At 39.8% G+C, this 18,919-nt stretch overlaps 1 protein-coding gene across 10 annotated transcripts in view; it reads left to right on the top strand.

Annotated features, from left to right (window-relative positions):
- 5PtaseI (inositol polyphosphate-5-phosphatase A) overlaps positions 1-18,919 on the top strand; it is a 76,613-nt gene extending 57,694 nt beyond the window's left edge. For 2 of the 10 annotated variants that reach the window (XM_086974420.1, XM_086974412.1), the window contains 11 exons: positions 481-669; positions 1,022-1,183; positions 1,568-1,705; positions 4,543-4,688; positions 5,713-6,160; positions 7,635-7,880; positions 8,493-8,566; positions 8,876-9,041; positions 10,672-12,202; positions 13,068-14,635; positions 14,969-18,919. In XM_086974420.1, the coding sequence (XP_086830546.1) occupies positions 559-669; positions 1,022-1,183; positions 1,568-1,705; positions 4,543-4,688; positions 5,713-6,160; positions 7,635-7,880; positions 8,493-8,566; positions 8,876-9,041; positions 10,672-11,040 (1,860 nt within the window). In that variant the 5' untranslated portion in view covers positions 481-558 and the 3' untranslated portion in view covers positions 11,041-12,202; positions 13,068-14,635; positions 14,969-18,919. The remainder of the gene's footprint in view (positions 1-480; positions 670-1,021; positions 1,184-1,567; positions 1,706-4,542; positions 4,689-5,712; positions 6,161-7,634; positions 7,881-8,492; positions 8,567-8,875; positions 9,042-10,671; positions 12,203-13,067; positions 14,636-14,968) is intronic. The other 8 variants (XM_086974413.1, XM_086974414.1, XM_022814285.2 and 5 more) reach the window with 8 other exon arrangements.

Genomic DNA, 18,919 nt, shown 5'->3' on the forward strand with positions numbered 1-18,919 from the left:
CGCTCAAAAAGATCACTAGCGTGTGACTCGATTCGATGAGGGAAATTTTTTAATACATAACTATACAATCTTTAAGTATAATAAATTCCGTAATGTCTGGCAGTATCTGCTCAGCTGAGACGCAATAGGACGCGAAGGGGCCATCTATATCCATAAAAGAAGAGAGCTTTAGCAACAATAGAATGTCAGATAAAACTATTCTAACGCGTTCAACATCTGTAGTGATCACCTGCGAGAAAACTGCAGTTCGTCGTACAGGTATGAATGAAACTGTATGTAGATTGTGCGCTTCCCGATGCTCACATGCTTTCCCAGCTCGAGCTATATACGTTCGTGATAGGTCCCACGCTGTGTTGGCGCACGATGGCGTCATTTGTCGCTGTGAGCTGTCGCTGAACAAAAAACTATGCCTGAGCAGGGAGAATTTTAGTATAAATATGCTGTTTATTTAAGACAGTGTTCTTTGTTTGTGAATTTTAGAAGGTGGTGTCGCCACGACCTCCCGCTTTGTTGGCAGTTCACTTGCAAGAAGTGGGAGGCAAGCGGTTTCACAGTTCGATGTGTCATGCTCAAGCCTTCGTCCACAAGCTCGCTGCAGCTCTTCAACCTTATGGACTCACTAAACACATCGCCTTCATCGATGATGAAAATGACAGCACCAAATTTACCGTATGTGATTATAAAGCATAATATGGTAAACTGAAAAGTAATTAGCTCGATTAATTCCGTGTGCAGCTCAAGCAAAACGTGCCCCAGAAACAGTACGTTTGAGACAGTGGTTGTAGTTTAGTGCTTGAACACGTCGGCTAATACCATAATAAATAGTACTGAAACGCGCGAAAGTACAAACGACATTTTGTAAGTGAGATTCAAAGCGACTCTCCCGGTCGTAGCACTTTCAATCTATAGTTGTATGATCTAAGCTTATAATATAGATTCGAAATTGATTACTTAATTTTTCCGTGTGAGAATTTTACTTTTTATTTTTACTTTGAGTTAAAAACGTTTGCATTCTTTTCAGGCGTTGGGTAGCATTTATTTTGTGCACAGCTCAGTCTCTTCCAAGGTGCGGGTGTGGAACTTCAAAAGCGGCAGCTTCGACCCGTTGGATCAACATAGTCGTGTCTATTTTCAAGAGGATCTTGAACCCGTGGCCACAGTACACAAGCATAAGTTCTCACCAGTTAGTATTACGTAGACCACCAGTTTCGGAATAGTCCCGAAATAACGGTCCGTTCATTACACAAATGTAAAGTAAATAAATTTGCTTCCCTCTGTTGTTTGCCATCGTTATTCGATTACTTCGTCTACTGTTTGCATCGTTGAAACGCCTATTGTCAACGACGCATCGGGTCGGAACATTCGAATAAAGAAACGTGCATGAATTATGCTCAGCTATGAGTCAGTCATGCAAAGTTATCTGTGTAAGTCACATGGGTCTAAGAAATTTCTCAATATAAGTCGGAACCATGCGTACTTTGAAAGGTAGAAGACAAGTAGAAATATGGAGCTGATTTATTTGTTTGATTTCCGTCTAGTATGACATTGTCTTTATCTACATTGTCAGGATATGACACCAATGCAACGGTCATCGCGCAAGGGCTTCCTTCGTACGCGGTGGCAACTGGCGGAGAATCTCATACCCATCGAACTCATGAACGTTCACCTCTTCCACGACGAATCGAACTTCGTTGCGATGCAACAGGTACCAGAGAAACAAGGTCCCTTGAAGCCGGAGCCGAATGCATTATACAATACGATGAGTAGCATTGTTGGGCGGAAGGCCGAAATACACAATAGCAAAGTCCAAATACCACCTGAATTAAGGTTATGGATCGAAATATAGTATAAAAGAATCCTATCCACGAGAGGCAATCGGGTTTTGTGTGTTGAGGTGAATATGATTATTCCTTTACGTGATATAGTTACAATGAGCGTTATCTCTGGACGTGTAACGCGATAGATAACCTTAAGCTTATAATATAGATTCGAAACTGATTGCTTAATGTTGCCGTGTGGCAATTTTACTTTGAGTTAAAAACGATAAGTAAAATAAAAAACGTTAAAAAGATAAATACTAGAATATAGCACGTTAACGGATAAAGAGCGTGTCAAGTTCGAGGTTCAAAAAACGACAAGGTTTTCAGGCAGAAGTTGAAACCCGCATCGTAGAATTGACCCTTTAACCTGCCGTCTTTCCTATTACGTTACCAACAACCACACGTGTCCGCAGTTGAGCGAACGTGACTTCCACAACATAACCTTTTCGTAGTTAAATAAAAATACGAGGAACATTGTCGAGGCATTAAGGCTAAAAAATTGCAGACTTTACAATATCGGTATATAACACCGACCAAATCGCGACCAACAATGACCAAATCGCGACATTTACTTAAAAAGAGATTTAGCGTTGTTTACATTCCCAGCTCCGCTAACTTCGTGTGACTTCTTCCTTTAATGCCCGTACTTGGCTCACTTATTAATTTGAACGGCCACCTTCTCAACGGCCGCTAACGGTGAAAATTAAGTATTTCATCTATGTGGCACGAAATAGTTCAAAGCCATAACTTATGCAGTTCGTTTACTGTTTTTTATTATTTATTTGGAAACAAGTGATCATCCGATTAGGTAGCTTTTCCTCTTTCTCTAACATAAAAAATTGATACATTTTTATTTGTGCCAGCATGCTCATAAAAACAGAGGTATTGGAGCAGCATCAAGCAAGCTCTGTCATGTCCAAACAGAAAAATAGGAAGGTACGGCGTCATGTGATTTACGGGGCCGTCAAAAACAAACAGCATAATTATTTACTCGAGATATTATACCTACAATTTATCTCGCATGGCTTAGCACGACTTCTTTGTCTGTATAACGTATACCAATGCAACGTCCAGCTTCAATGATTTCGAATGATTACTTTCTGCAAGGGTTATTTCGTAGCAAATATAACTATTTTTTGTAGAAATTTGAATCGAAAGGTCTTTTAGACACTGCACACGGTTGTCTGTTCTGAAGACTGAAGCTAGCGCTCATGTCAGATGTGCCTGCTGCTTGAGCGTCTGACCCAAATTACCAGCCAGAATCGGGCGTCTCGGATCGCCGCGGAAGTTCATTAAAGCAATCTTTATTATGACTTAATATACTGTTGGCGTCATTGTGTCACATAGATCACATGGATAGGATCACACAGAAACTGCAATACCATCATAGCACTCTCATAGATCTTCTGCTTTAAAGAGTTAACATCAAAGTAACGAGTTTTATTTGGCGAGATTTTGAAACAGCCAATGAATAAAAAGAAGTTCAGAATAATAATCTTTTTCGTAGAGCTTGAAAGGCAATAGAAATTGGCGCAAGAATGAAAGAAAAAAAAGTTATGAGAAGTAGGGCTTGAGGCTATTTAGGAGACCTGCTTAAATTTCATCACTTCTGGTTGACACGTAAACGTAAAAAATTGCAAATTTAAACCTTACATGCAAAAGTGCTCTGATACAAACAAATAGTGAATATTAATATGACTTAAGTCGCGGGACCCCCAAATAAGAAGTACCTACAGTGTACAGTACCTATATGAACTCATACCTTTCAAACTAGTCGGTTTAAAAAGAGGCTGGATGGTCGGACGCATACCATGGAAAAAGAAGCAGAGCACACGGAATATGGTAAATAATTAGAATTGGTTACTGGATCTCCGCCACACTACAGATAATGGCCTTTCGAGGTATCAATAGCAAAAATTATACAGGGCATTTCATAATTATTAAGCGATCGAACCCGATGACTTGAATGTTCACGTACGTCCAAAATCGGATTTGGTCTAAAATTTAAGCGAACAATAAATAGATCATCTTCACTGTTCTACATTATCTCAAATAATTTATTTTTCCTTATCGATAACTGGAAAGAGTGATTGCCCGAGACGGTTGTACGTTCTCTTAGAGTGTTAGGTAGAAAGTTCAGTAACGTTTAACAAAGTCCTCGTATTGTAAGACGGGTTGAAGCAATCGCTTCCTGGAACCGTCGAGTCTGAATAGGAATTACATAGAAAAATTCAATGGACCCAAAGGATGCTAGTCTTATTTTTGCTGTGAGCACTTATTAACTTGCTTTCTACAAAGAGTAACTTCAGCTGGCTTCTTGGTGAATGAGGCTGGTAACGGCGCAGGTCGTGGTCGCAACGATTCTTACATTTGTTAAACGTATCTTCACCACGATTGACAGTTGTCAGAGTGCGAAGTCTAAGCCGATCTTTGCCTGCCGTCGTAGCTAAGTAGGTTGGGTACATCACTTCAACGATATAATTCCCTTATCTTCATTTTCTCTTATCACGCTAATGACATCGTTTCCTATAATCAGGTGACATGCCCGCGTCGCATGTAATATTGATGCCTTTCTAATTATGTAAGTCCTTCTACTTGTGCCTATCAATCTCATTCTAGTTCTGTAGGAAGGGTCTAATTTATTGCTATTCGATCTGCCTAGGTTTACATCGATATGGTACCCTGTAATCTCGTAACGTTGTCTCTATCTGTGAAATTACAGTTCCCGTCACTGTACAGCGAAGGACGTCGAAGAGCGTTACGGTTCGCCTTGGAAAGAATAGGGACGGATCTGGATGATAATGAGCCACGTAGCAGCAAGCAATGTTTGCCTCACGCGTTCTTCATTTTTGGGGACTTCAATTTTCGGTAATGTATTTTAAAAGTACATTTTAAGAAAATCAGCTGTATGAATATACCTAGTGTGAAGAGATAGACAGGCTATATCGTATGTACTGAACGACTATGGATGTTTTTGTATTTTTTTGGTTTCACAAATTTCTGCGTAACGTAAAGTCCTGTGACGATGAGAGTAATGCAGTTTCAAGAATGAAGGGGTAAATAATCTTCGTTGTCGTGTCATTGCTAACGAGCTTCTCTCAAATATCATTGTCTCACATACGGCGGTAGCTTATACCGCTTACGATTCTTACGCTAGTTAACTGGTTGACTCCGATTCGAACTAGAACGACAGGGCTTACGAGCTTTGTGTTTAACGCAAGCCCGCATGATTCTTCGCTAGTTTTGTTTCAGTTAATGATCTTCATACGCCTAACATCGTTTCTGCGAAGGCACTCGTGACTCAATATGTTGGTAATATCGTGTTGGCTTTTTAATAACGGACTCAAACGCTTAATTTAGTTGTCCGTCTTCTACCAGTGTCAACGGCTGGACCATGGCAGATGTTCCGCAGCATCCATGATAGTCGAGACTTTTCGTGGAAAGATGAAAGTAGAACGATGTAATAGCGTTTCAAAAATATCTTGCCATTACACAGACTGATGTCAGCATCAGCCTTCTGGATTTTCAATGCACAGTATACGATCTATCACAAACGAAACCTAAATATTGTCGTAATACTTCTCCAAAGTATATATCTTTCATGTCTGTCGTTTTATACTGCGTTACTATTAATTGTTATGCACAAGCTGGACTGCTCAACAACCGTGCAACACGGCGTACGTATATATACTGTCAATTGTTTAAGCATTTTCGAAGGTAGTGTCATATCATTCCTATGTGAATTGTTTGCTACAATAGTCCTTGCTGGTCATGTACTGAAACAGCGGATTATTGAAGAATTATCTTTCATTTTGCTCTACGTTACTTTCGGCGAGCCCTGTCTATATGTGTCTGTAATTATTTCTGCACGTCATGTTCGGCTTTTTTTTAGGCTGGACACGGGAGCAGTGGTGTCCTGGTTGAGTGAGGGCGCCGAGCTGCACGAGACAAAAGACGAAACTGGAAAGTTGACACGGCAAGAATTCCATCAAAGAACCATTTCAACGACTATATCAACGGTAACTACTTTAACGAAAACAACTGCTTCACATGACGATGCACCTACTAGCGAAGAGTCAGCCGGAACGCATCAGGGTGAACGGGCCGTATCGGCCGTATTAGCTGCCCAAACAGAGAGTGGCTCTTATAAGCAAAAATTAGAGGGCAAAGATAGTAAACGTGCCGGGAAAATGGCAGTCAACGATAGAAGGACAACGTTTTGCGATGCTGGCGGTGAAGGCACTCACAACAGGAGCGAGCCACGTCAAGTCGCACAAAAACAATATAAAGCCAGTGATGAAGTTTATCATTGCTCTTCATCAGAACAATATCAGCTCCAGGTGAGCAACTAGGTTAGCCTCTGCGTAGTTCCTCCGCGTAGTTCGTTGAAAAACAAGTTTTGTTCGAAAAAAAAAAACTTGTCTACTTGCTTGCCGCTAAAAGGCGTTTCGTGTTCGTGATAGACGCTGGTATAAAACGTAGATAATTCGTTCCTCGTAACCTGTCCTAAAGACTCAAATATGATGTTGTAGGGTTGCCTTATACATCGACTGTAATTTAATTACTCTATTGGGTCAGAGAATTTTGGTATCTGAACGAATAGTTTTTCCTTAATAAGGACCTTTTAAAGACGTCAAACGATCGCGTGCAATAACATTTCATGCCGCGTTATAGTTCGAATATTTGGCTATTCTGAGGCTTTATATGGTATCGTTAATTATGTAGTCGTCATTCAGTATTCTGTAGAAATAAAAAAATGTTAGCTTGATATATATGTCAACGCCTAGCTTATTCGAAATTATTCCGCAATAAAACGAAATGAATTTTGGTCTACTTCCAGCTAGCACGCTTTGAGGAGTATGCCCTATATGCTTTTATGAACAGAGTCATTTAATTCTACCAGTTTGGTTCCGGTGAATTATGTCCATTGCAAGAGGTCTATTATATGATATAGATTTTGCAAACGTGCAACTCGTAGCCTGGAAAAGCTGCTCCGAAGGATCATTAAATATCTAAAACATTCAATTTCACATAACGGAACGTAAAAAGGAACATGGCTTGGCTTATACAGAAACGAGCGTACTCACCTCTTTACAGAGATTAGTCATCGTCAATGACTTAGATTCAAACACATTGATTTTGACTGACTGGGTTATTGAACTTGTAACTTCACCAGTATAGGAAGTTGACGACAAACACTATGACGATTATCCTTTATTATATACAAGGCACCACAGTGGACTATTCGTTAACTTATCACCTGGCGTTCGACCTGCGCTGTTTGAAAAATACGGGAATGATTAAGCCAAAAATCAGGTCTCAGCAAGTAAGCAGAATTTTCGTGCAGACAAAAGTAAAAGAAAGTAAGTTTAGTGAATCTGAATATCAATCTTCCTTCTATCTTTAACTTGAATGACAACTTTTAATTTATGCACCTCAAACCGAAATGCTCGCTGGATAGATTTTGTAGCTTTTTGTATTAAAATAAAATGTGTTACCGTAAATATTGAGACCTTCTTATAAAAAAAAATCTTACAAAATATCTGGCAGCCATACTTTTAATTACACCTGATGCTATTTTGAATGTAATTATGCAAGTGTGAACGTTCCTAAACTTGGGGTTTATAGGCAAGCCGAGTTCCTTGCTAGATGTTACAAAGGTGGAAACTCTTCTTTCGACAAAGGCCATGCCTTCTTGTGTCAGCCAGCAATATCCTACGTATGTCTTATAATGCGTAATTCTAGAATAACCGGACCTAGTTTTAATATGGATGATAAAAAAGACTATTAAAATTATTATTTTAATCTCTGTAGGGTGTGCCAGGAAGTAGCGTTACTGAGAAGCACAAAAGTGAACAAAAGGGAGCCATACAGGGCCATCAAGGGGTGGGCAGTGCTTTCTCTACAACTTCAGAAGTAAGCACCATGTCAGCGGCTCCAGGACGTAAGTCTGAAGGCGGCTGTTGCCCTCGTCGCGTGTTAACGCTCGAAAAGAAGTTGTTCGAATTACATGAAGATCGAGCGAAGACACGATTTACCTCTGATCTCAACAGAAATAAGGTACGAATATATGAAGCGTATTGAGCTTGATCTTTGAGAAAATCAATGTATATATGAATAAAAAATACAGCGCAAAAAACAATGCAAAAATTATTCAGCCCGAAATGTTCCTGCATTATGAAGATGTTATACTGTTCATTTATACTTACAGGGTATAAACTCTCATAATATGTGTTTAACGATGTTAAAACACATACGACATTTCTCTTGTTTTTGTATGGACTACTTCATTGCTTTTCTTACTTTCCTTTAGAACGCCATGTCATACTGGAGGGGCAAAGGTTTATAGTAGGGTATATTTGCAATCAGAAGAAAAATAGGCTCGCAGCCAAATAGCTTACGGTTCAGCTTTCATCTATTTCAGCGGTATAAACATGTCTTTTTTTTTTTAACTAATTTATGCACCGTAAACTTACGTCTTAATGAATTGTAAGTTTGTTTTTGCCATTTTCGGCTGTACCGCCTCTAACGTGGGAACGTCCAGACTACAACCAAATGGATCAAACCTGCAAAAGTGGGTCTTAATCCTTTAAAAAAATCTTCTTATAATTATTGTTAACAACACAAGCAAATATTATGTATATATATTATTTTCTCCTGTGATTATTTCAGTTACTCTCACATGACAAAGAACCAGAGTTCTTCAAGGAAGAGTTGGACGAGTTTACAATACAGTTTCCACCAACGTAGGGTTTGCATTTGCTAATAGTCGTTTAGTACTGGAAATGCTATGCATCCACGGTTACTCGACAGAACGTTAAGCTCTTTGCGGCCAAATCAAGCTTGGGAAAATTGTTTGTGAAGGGTTTCCATATACTTTTTTTGGTTAACTTTAACGATCAGATTTATTTGGTGTTGAGATTGGTCAAAAACAGCAACAGCACCGAATCTTGAACATTCTGAAAGTTCCGAACAATTCCAATGCTTTATTGAATTACTATAGAAATACCGCAAGCTTATCCAATTTTTATAGCTATTATTAATTACTAAAACAGGTATCCTTACACGGAATCAGCGGATGATGGTCACTCGTTCATGGGCACACGTTGCCCATCATGGTGTGACCGTGTTCTATTCGGACTGAAGACAAGGAATGCTCTTTGTTTGCGCCTCATCGAATATGATGTCGTTGGAAAGGAACATTGCATGGGTGATCATAAGGTATAAAATAAAGATTGATTTTATTATATAATATGTTTCAAACATATAGAAAAATAGCGTGAAAGGTCGGATAGGATACAAGAAAGTGACTAAGTAGATTTTTATTATAGGACATTAAGCTTATTTTCCTCTAAAATTGGTGCTAAATCTGTGAACAAATTAAGTGTTAGTAGATAAGGGCAACGTAAAATTGATTGGCCTTTTTGATCGTATCATCAATTTAAAGCTTTTGAAGGTTCTTATAGGCTGTGTCTTTCAAGTCAATGATTTTTTTATATTAAAATAAGATCTTCTAAGTAACAGAAAATGCCTATACTTATTAACAAAATTAAATGTTATATATTATGGTCTACGTGGCTGTCATTTTAATTCCGTTTGAAGAAATGGTCGCCGTATTCGGTGTACACGTGCCTGTCTTTTTTCTAGTCGTTGAAACACTTTTCGAACTAAAACATAGGAAGTAGCTGTGATGCTATTCTCGTTTTCTCTTTGAACTTCTTGGGTCGCATGGAAGCTTTATTTTTTTAGGTGCTTCTTAAGCTTTATGAGTAGCAAACTAGCGCATAAAGCTGGTATATATCTGCTAAATATGAGCGTTACGACAAATAAACGTAAAGCTCTACAGCAAAAGGCCCGATACGGGTAACAACGTGTAAGGAGGCGCGTTTTTTCCTAGAATTCAAGCTAAGTTGGCGAACAATATCACGTACTTGGCTGCTAATACGTTTTAGTGACGGTAGAAGCACTCAGCATGGATTCATAATGCAGAGCTCCCTAATAGTATTAAAAGGCGTCGAAAAGAAGCTTAGTCCTAAGCTCGTAGACCTAAGCTTTCTGATCAGGGCCCTCCTTGAAAGCGATATCTAGGTGATTGTGCTTTTGCCCCATCATCGAACATGTGCAATCGCGTCTTGTCACCTGTAAGTGCGTTAAAGTTAACGGGTCTTTTGTCCATGTCGTTCGCCAAAATGTTTGCCGTAAGCCTTCTCATCTCTAAAGTATCTTTAAAAATGGCCCAACGTGATTCCTGTGAGAGACCTAACTTTTTTGTTAGCTCTCAAGAGTAATTCCTAAATCATACAACATGAGTTTTCTTCACCTTTTTGTACGTGCTTGATGTGGCAAATCACCAAGGATGAAGAAACTCCATCGTCCGTTGCAAATCCATCTAATATATCGCAGACATCAATTGCACGCTCAACATTAATTCATTGTGTAGTACCGAAAAGCCTTCCACAGCTTTAGCACCAGCTGCGAGCATTTGTTTCGGCCTTTCCATAAAGCATAACGCAAGCCTTTCGACACCCCATTTTTGTTTTCCACAAAACAAAATACGATCGAAAGTGGGTCTCTTGAAAACGCTAACAAAATACAAGCCGCACGTTGAGTCGTCTACAATTTGGCCTTTTGCGGATAACAGGCACACGGGCGGGTCTGACTCCGCAATTGCGGACATTGTTTTGCCTTAAACGACTGAAATTAAGAGACTGTAGATAATTTTTTGATACAATAATATCAATTATTAATGTTCTTATTATTATTTTCTCAACGACAGGTAGACTGATGGTAGGATGGTGTATAAAGGACTAATCGTTTTACGTTTCGTGCTGTTCCATGTGGGCTTTACCAGCCAGTGCTGCTGCGGGTGAGAATCGGTAATAACGATGCGCTTAGTGAAAACTACGCCGATAGCGGTCAGCAACAGCAAGGTATCTTCAGAGAGCAGCAAGGCCGCTCACAAAACAAAGAAACAGACGCGTTAGCAAAGGAGGACGTCATGCAGACATCGATGGAGACAAAGGCTAACGGTAAGAGGCCGCCCAAGCGAAACAGCCGACAGGGAAAGGGCCGTCAGGACGAGGCAGGCGCTCGTGAGGAGCAGGACTCGACCGAAACTGAACAGATGGATTCTGAGGAAACTGAACCAAAGGGCTTACGGACGGGTAGGGGGAGGACGACGAAGTGTTGTCCTCAGCTAAAGAAATGCTCAGTCCTATAGCAAGCAGGAAACAACTAATGTTAGCCCGAAGAGCAGACGCGTACGTTCATAATGTCCCAGAACAGTGTCATGTGCCAGATCTTAAACTCAGTCGAACCCAGTAGTACACATATCTTAGCATCATCAACGGAATAATTTAAGTAACTTATCGATTACTCTTCCGTCAAAGCTGGTGGAACACTAAATGGATCATTTATGTTGATGATACTCTTCTTTCGAGTATGCTCGTGGTAATGATTTGGTTGACCGCGTATCGTCATCCTGAAAAATCATTTTTACAATCTGCTAGTCACCTAGTTCGCGTAAATTGGCTACGCCATCGGCGAGCAAATTCTTGCCGGATGGCAAAAAGAAAAACCAAGTTCAAGAATTATACTGAAATAGAAATTCCGGAATGAACAGCACTCTCATCGGTGGAATAAAAGCAGGTCATTCACATATGCTGGTGCTGGTAAAGATTGCATCCTATCGACCGTTTCTCTCACCATTAACCTATAATCTAATGCACCGGTCGGCATTTACCGTTTCGTGCCCCTTTCACCAAGAGAATTACATTTGCAATGCGTCTCCGTACGTGTGCGCCCACGTTTTCAACACGAACTATCCAAAGCTTGTTGTTTTATTCCGTCTTTTGCTACACCCGCTTCTTCTGCTGTCTTCGAGTAATCTGTATGTGCCGGCATAAAGTCTGCTATCACCGCAACCATCAGTACCTTATTCGCATCATCGCCTGCCACTGTCAAGTGTCCACAATAGCTGATTAAGCCTGATTCATTGGCAAACGTATGTTGTGCTTTTGTCGCTGAGCAGCAAGCGTCAACACAGCTCTCGATTCGAAGTTATGCACACAATTCGGCCTTACTTCAATTTTTCGCTCTCTCATAGTCGCTATCACCATTAGCATCGAGAGAGACGTACGCAAAAGAAGCTCTTCACGAAGCTCTCGTTTCTGATGTGTAGCCGACGTGGTTTGTCTATTTGATTTTTGGCGCACCTGTGATGAATCGATCCATTGCGGTCACAGCGGGAATGTGCTTTACGACATAGCAAAGCTGCCGAAGTAGACTGCGGTTACAGTAGTTTATATGTGAGAATTCGCGCGTGGAATCGCGGTACTATTCCAATAGCTGCCACGTCGTGTATGTAATTCGCGTGGCGTATGGTAAGTGAGAAAGAAGCACGTGCAATATGGTATGGTACGACAACCCAAGCATGACCGATTCCGAGCGCGCCGGACGCAACACCAATATTATTAAACACCTGTCTTTTCTATTCCCTTGCGATCTTATTGTTATGGGAAAAAAAGCCTTTTTCCTGGCTGTGGTCCTGCGCTTCAAAAAAGGACAGTCATCACCAGAATGATGTAAAAAAAAGCATATCGATTCTCTGTCTCTCCTGACCCTTCTTCTTCTTCTTCTTCTTCTTCTTCTTCTTCTTCTTCTTCTTCTTCTTCTTCTTCTTCTGATCCATCAGTTTTATCCTATACTGACCTACACTGCATTTTTGGCTGATCGTGTGTGTCTGACTTTGAATAGAACACAGCATGGCCCTATGCAGTACAGGATTTTGATTCAAGTAGGTCGTGAGATATATGTATGGAAGGTATTCGCACCCCATGGTGTATGGCACATGATGGGGACCATCTGTAGTGCGAAGCTAATAATAGTCGAGACTTTTAAACAACGCAATACAGTTTAAAAGGTTCAAACAAAAAAAAAACAGACCGTGCCACTCTTTTGAAAATTAAAAAATAAGTAAGTTCGTTACTGTATTCATGAAAAGTCTGCGTCTTTCGCAATTTAAGCAATCCCTAAGCGACATGCAAACCGCTCAATGTCATGCTTTGTCATCTGAATTCAAAATAGGTTAAACCTAGGAAATCGCTTTTACTACTGGCTATTTACGAGAATTTGACAAATCATAACCGAATAAAGATGGGGAAACTGTTGGCAGACTGCATGTAAATAACGGAAATTAGGTTTGTGTATTAACCCACTAGATTACATCATCTGTTATGCCACTTGCAGGTGAACGATTTAGTTGGCCTTCTATTCAGTTTAAAAAGGCTGATGAGAATCCCCGACAAGGTTCCAAACGCCCCTTAGGCCACGAAGATAAAATTTAAAAATTTAGATCTTCAAGGGGTATCAGAGACGCTAGATGGGCTTTGTTTATCGATATATTAATGCGGTTCTATGGATCGTGCCTAGCCCGTCTACCGAACTGCGTTTGCCACGGATTATTCCCTTTGAGAACGCCTTCGATCGCTTGCGTCGCTTCAGGATATGACTGAGGTCTGGAATGAGATTGCAGTACCAGATAAAACCTAGAGCGGCTCCCTTCTCATGAACGCGGATAAATATAATAGGAAAACAAGTTTATAGTTGATATTTCCGCTCTTCTGTTCAATTAAGCAAAATCCGTGAAGCACGAAGTGCATTCTAATCAGCGCCAAAGCAAATTATTTCTACAATTGAATAAATGAGACATATGATTGCTTTTTTGCTTGGCAGCGTTTTATTCAAGTTTTCTTTAAAAGTAAATTTCTTCTGCTTCGCTCATTGGACTGGAGACCCTGCATTTAAAACTATACTACTAAAACTAGGAATAATATTCGCGCTTTACAAAAAGAAAATGTTACATAACACTAATTTTTAAACGAAAACAATTTTTCTTGCGGCCTTCCTGATACAGCCGTTAACATTTCAAATAGCGTTCAGTGATGCTGGCTGTCGTACCGCTTTTCGCTAAAGCTCAGGTTGAGCAACGGTAGCCTACGCTGGAAACTTTACGGGTAAACCGAATAGAGTTTAAAAATCCTAGACAAATACGATATAATGTAATACCACTTCGACTAGCGTCATGGTTCAACGGAGTGATTTCAAATTAACTCAGCTCCATACAGCTTCGGTTTTTTGAACAGTAGCCTTTATTTACGCGAGTCGTAATGGTTGGTGGAAGAATTTGAACAAACGCTACACAATGTATACCTAATACAGTTAAAAGACAAACGAATGAATTTCACAAATATTTAACTGGAAGTTTAATATATATATATGGAATATAACATACCCATTATCACGTGACTGCCGTTGCGTGTAACAAATCGGTGTCACAGTGCACGCTACCTGCCTTTCCTCTATTATGTCCGGTTTCTAATTGCAAAATCTATACCACGCAAATATCGGGTAGCTGAAGAGCACTCCGTATTCTACTATACCTCTGTATCGAAATCGGCGAATGTATCGCTGATAAGAAGGCGAGGATAGCCTGAAGCTTTCGTACATCTAACAAGTTCTTCTAACTTCCTCTGCCATCAACGGCAGTGGACTAACCGCTTCCAGGTGTCTTCAAGAATTGATCATCATCGACGATATGCTGAACATCAGCGGGTTGCTAAGCTGCGTCCAGTGAATCATCAGCACTAATGGCAATCATCTAGTAAAAGTAGTACTCATCATACCCGCAAGAGCCATATAGCGGCGATGTTGCCGACATCTGTTTCCAAGGGGAAATATGTTTATTCAAATGGAAGATAATGATATAGTGCCATACGAGGCAGTCACTGCCGTCATATCGGAGCCCTTTGAGACAGGTAAGAAATCACACTTTACGAATACTAAGAGAATTGATATACTGGATTAGCTGAGCTTTGCAACTAGCAGCATACCTTTAGTGGAACTACTTGATTCATTTCGATTTTTCTAATTCAGCATAATCGTAGATTGCTCAATAAGCACCTCGTCAAGGCTGAACTAGTGTGATGATACACTTAAGTTCGACAGCTGTTGCAAGCTTGTTTACACTAGTCTGCTCTTATCCCGAATACCGTACAATGGGACCGCGGTTCTTCTTCGAATTTAGCCACCTAATAATAGCTGTCGTACACCTATGTCATTTTGTATTTTTCGATGTAAATCCATTACAGATAGTCGCTCATGATCACCATCGAGTAAGCGAATAATAAATCAGATATTCGGTGTCATCCTGTCTAGTCATGGAAAGGAGCAAACCAAGAATCACGCAGATGGCATCTACTCTACATCAGCGGGAGAGGGAGATTGAAGCTTCGGAGAATGGAGAGAACGATGCATGAAGTAGCCATTATACATCGTTCATAGGCAATACATATCTCACTACAGCTGACGGAAATAAGCACGAAGATGTTAGGACGTTGATAAGTAAACGTGACAGAGAACAGCATTTGTTGGAAAGTCGGCCTTATCACTAGCGAGCAGAAACTTTCATTCGATGCGTCCCAAGCATTTACATCACAATGAGCGCAGACAGCATTGTTAGGTATTGCATTAGATTACTATATATACGTGCGAATCTTAATGTTCGCGCATCTGTACATGCATTAGGAAATATAATAGGGAAAGTTGACCTGGTTAGAAAAATGAGTAGTTGAGACGGTTGTACAGGCCCGGCGACACACGCTGGTCTTTCGGTGTTCATAAGCGTTATACTGCTAACTTAGCATTGTGGACAACGCGGTAGCAATTAGCAATAACTATTCGACCACAGGCGATAACAATAATAGAACTAGTTCCCTTTCGCACCTAATTAATATAGCATAGACGTCTGTGGATCAGCCGCGAATGCCTCGGAGTGTCGCTCAGATCTAACACCATTATCCAGAAGGGGCAGAAAAATATTCCGGGACACAGATCCGCGGTAAGCAGGTCCAGTGTAATGAAATTAACCCCAAACTATGCAACAATGTTTTATGTTGCAATAGATCTTCTCTAACCGATTATTCACTTCATATTTTAATTTATTTGTATTAAAAATAATGCAATCTTCTTCTGTAACATCCCACAACTCTACATTCTACTGTGAGCGATACCTTAAGTATACGTCGCAAACGATAGCAATCGAAATTCGTATTTTGAACAGCTGCTACGAACAGGGCAGATGTAACCTGAAAACATTACTGTCCTACCCTGCCCAGAGACACGGGTCGTACTATTTCACATTACGCACCATATTGGTTTTTTTGCCATAATTAAGGCCGCCTGTTGCTTGTTGATCCTTTCATTTGTGGAAAATCTGTTATACATGAGCTCGAGTGACTCGTACGTCTGAAAGTTGAAGTAAGCTGTCACCTCGCTTATCTCGTCACGGTCTAACCAACATCATTTCGCTTACCATGTTCACATGTGATTAGAATTAGTAAACGTATGTTTACGTTTCCGCAGATCTTTGTAAATAATCATAACAAGTTAAGCTACTTTTCTACTATCAAGTAGCAATTTCATAGGAATAATTAATTACAGTTTGAATGGGGGCAGCGAAGTTGCTGGTAAACTCCTTCGTCGACTAACGTTTGTCAGAGAAGCCGGTCCACAGACTTTCTATCTCCATTCTCCAGAATGATCATTGACTGCTTGACATTACCTGCTATGCATGAACGTGAGTACGCCGATAGCTAAGTTAGGGTCGCTTAAATGGATGTTACTATCACAGGGCTATCACACAGCGCATGCAGGACGTATGGCAACGACACAACTATCGATCACCATGTCATACCGGTTACGTCAGATATATCGCTAAACGCTTTTCAAAATTCTCTTCGAACTATTTTAAATTGAATAAAATTGCCCGCGCATCAACGAAGCTATTTCCGGTCGCTCAAAGCCAGCCATGTCAAAGCTCGTTGAAGCTCAGAAGTTCTATTATAACAAGGTTCATATTTATGATTTAACTGTAGCTTCTATTGCTTTCGCTGTAGCACATAAGGACGCTCCAGGCGGCATCTATCTGTGTCGAAAGAGCAGAGCAAGATGATTCCTTAGGGCTCTTTTTTTATATTGCAGTAGAAACCGCTCACCGAATCGTTGTATACAGTAGGTAATAACTGCAGTGATCGTTAAAGTATTGATATAGGATCTGTTCAATTGCGTACGAGCTTTGCTCGTACGTACGCATAAAAACAAGGAGAGAGAAGAATAAAGTCGATCAATAGATGTATAAACGTTCGAAGAGAATATATATATATATACTACATGACAGCGTTGCTTGAAATGATAGTATAGAGGAATTGTGATACCAGTGTAAGGTATAAACTGCTTTCTATACATAGAAGCGGATCCACAGGGCGTATTAACTAGCGTACCACAACTATTACTGTTATAACTATGCTATCAGTGGCAATACATTGCTATTATAGTATAGTATAGTATAGTAGGAGCGGTTAGACAATCTTCTCTCTCTCTCTCTCTCTCTCTCTCTCTCTCTCTCTCTCTCTCTCTCTCTCTCTATCTATCTATCTATCTATCTATCTATCTATCTCTCTCTCTCTGTCTGTCTGTCTGTCTGTCTTTCCCCTCTCCTTCTCTGCTCTCTCTCTCTCTCTCTCTCTCTCTCTCTCTCTCTCTCTCTCTCTCTCTCTCTCTCTCTCTCTCCCCTCTGCATCGCTGCCCCCTCTCTCTGTCTCTCTCCCCTCTCCCTCTCCCTCCCCCTCTCCCTCTCTGCCCCTCTATCTCTCTCTCCCTTCCTCTGTATATAGATATATATGGCGGTAAATTTATCAGCTAAATGTCTCTTTAGAGTTCGTATAGCCATTTTAACAGCACTGACAACAAACAACTGTCTTTAAATGAGATACGTAGGGTGATGTTTTATCAATTATATTTGAAATGTTAAACCTATGTGTACTCATTACATTAGTGTGGATGCTCATTAAATAATGTGTTCCTTGGGGTATTTATTGAAGCTTAATCTGCCATATTTAAATCAGCAGAATGCCGTGGGATTAAAGACGACGTCTGAATCTTCGTTGGGTCTTTTTTGATTTGAGATAGGTCTATAGAAAAGCACCTGTGTGTCTCGCGCTTCTGATAACGAAATATTAGTATTTTTGCGGTTTCCTTCGTGCCCTCACACTATGCGAGGGCCTATTACAAGCACAAGGCCAATCGACCTTGCAAGATTTGTTTAGGAATATTGTATAATGGTATTTATTCAACTGCGAAAGATAACAAATGTAGATAGTTATGATTGTGGATTACTAAATAAAAATAAACATTAATTATAGTCATTAATCAATTCTGTCACCGAAATAATTAAAAATTAAGCGAAAAATGTTATTCTTATTTTGTGTCATTGTTATTATATATATATATATATATATATATATATATATATATATTGAACACATACGATAGTTTATACAATTGGATATTTTGAAAAATACGTTCACACGTTGATTGTTCAATTGATATTGAAGAATAATTTAGCGCACATCGTTCATGAAACTGTGGAGCGCACTCAACTGCAACGACACATTAGCAGCGTTTAAATATGAAGTATTCTTTGATCGGTTAAAATTCCGCCATTCTGCAGATTCTCGACCCACTATGGACGGTGTTGCCTTTACTGCCATGTAACTTGAAGTAGTATTGTATCCTAAGTGTGGATTTGAGGTGAGTGGTAAATCCCGACCTGTTTTCCCAAATGAAGAATTAAGGTGTTACATTAAGCACATTTGTGTTTACAAGTATATACTATATGTTTGAGTGTATCTGATGTGCCGTCAATCCTCAGTATTGTCATTTATTAATAGTGAGACCGAAGAAGACATTACACTGGTCTTCGGTTCCACGGATGAAAGAAGAAAAAATCTATTAATTAGATGTTACATGCCTGTGCCGGTCATTTACGCCCTGAAATAGGACCACGAAAGGCAGCGGCAAAAATACTGACAATATTTGTGTAAAACATGTGAAAAGTCACTAAAATTAATAACAGAAGACTACCATAGTGTGATACAATGTCAATTACACATAACGAAAAAGATGCAAAAGTCAAAAGGAGAAGATGTTAAACATAAAATCAAAAATTATGTGGTAAAAATACATTAAAAAAAAGTAAAATA

Source organism: Varroa destructor, unplaced genomic scaffold (genome assembly GCF_002443255.2).
Source record: "Varroa destructor unplaced genomic scaffold, Vdes_3.0 BEIS01000007.1, whole genome shotgun sequence".
Taxonomy (NCBI): domain Eukaryota; kingdom Metazoa; phylum Arthropoda; class Arachnida; order Mesostigmata; family Varroidae; genus Varroa; species Varroa destructor.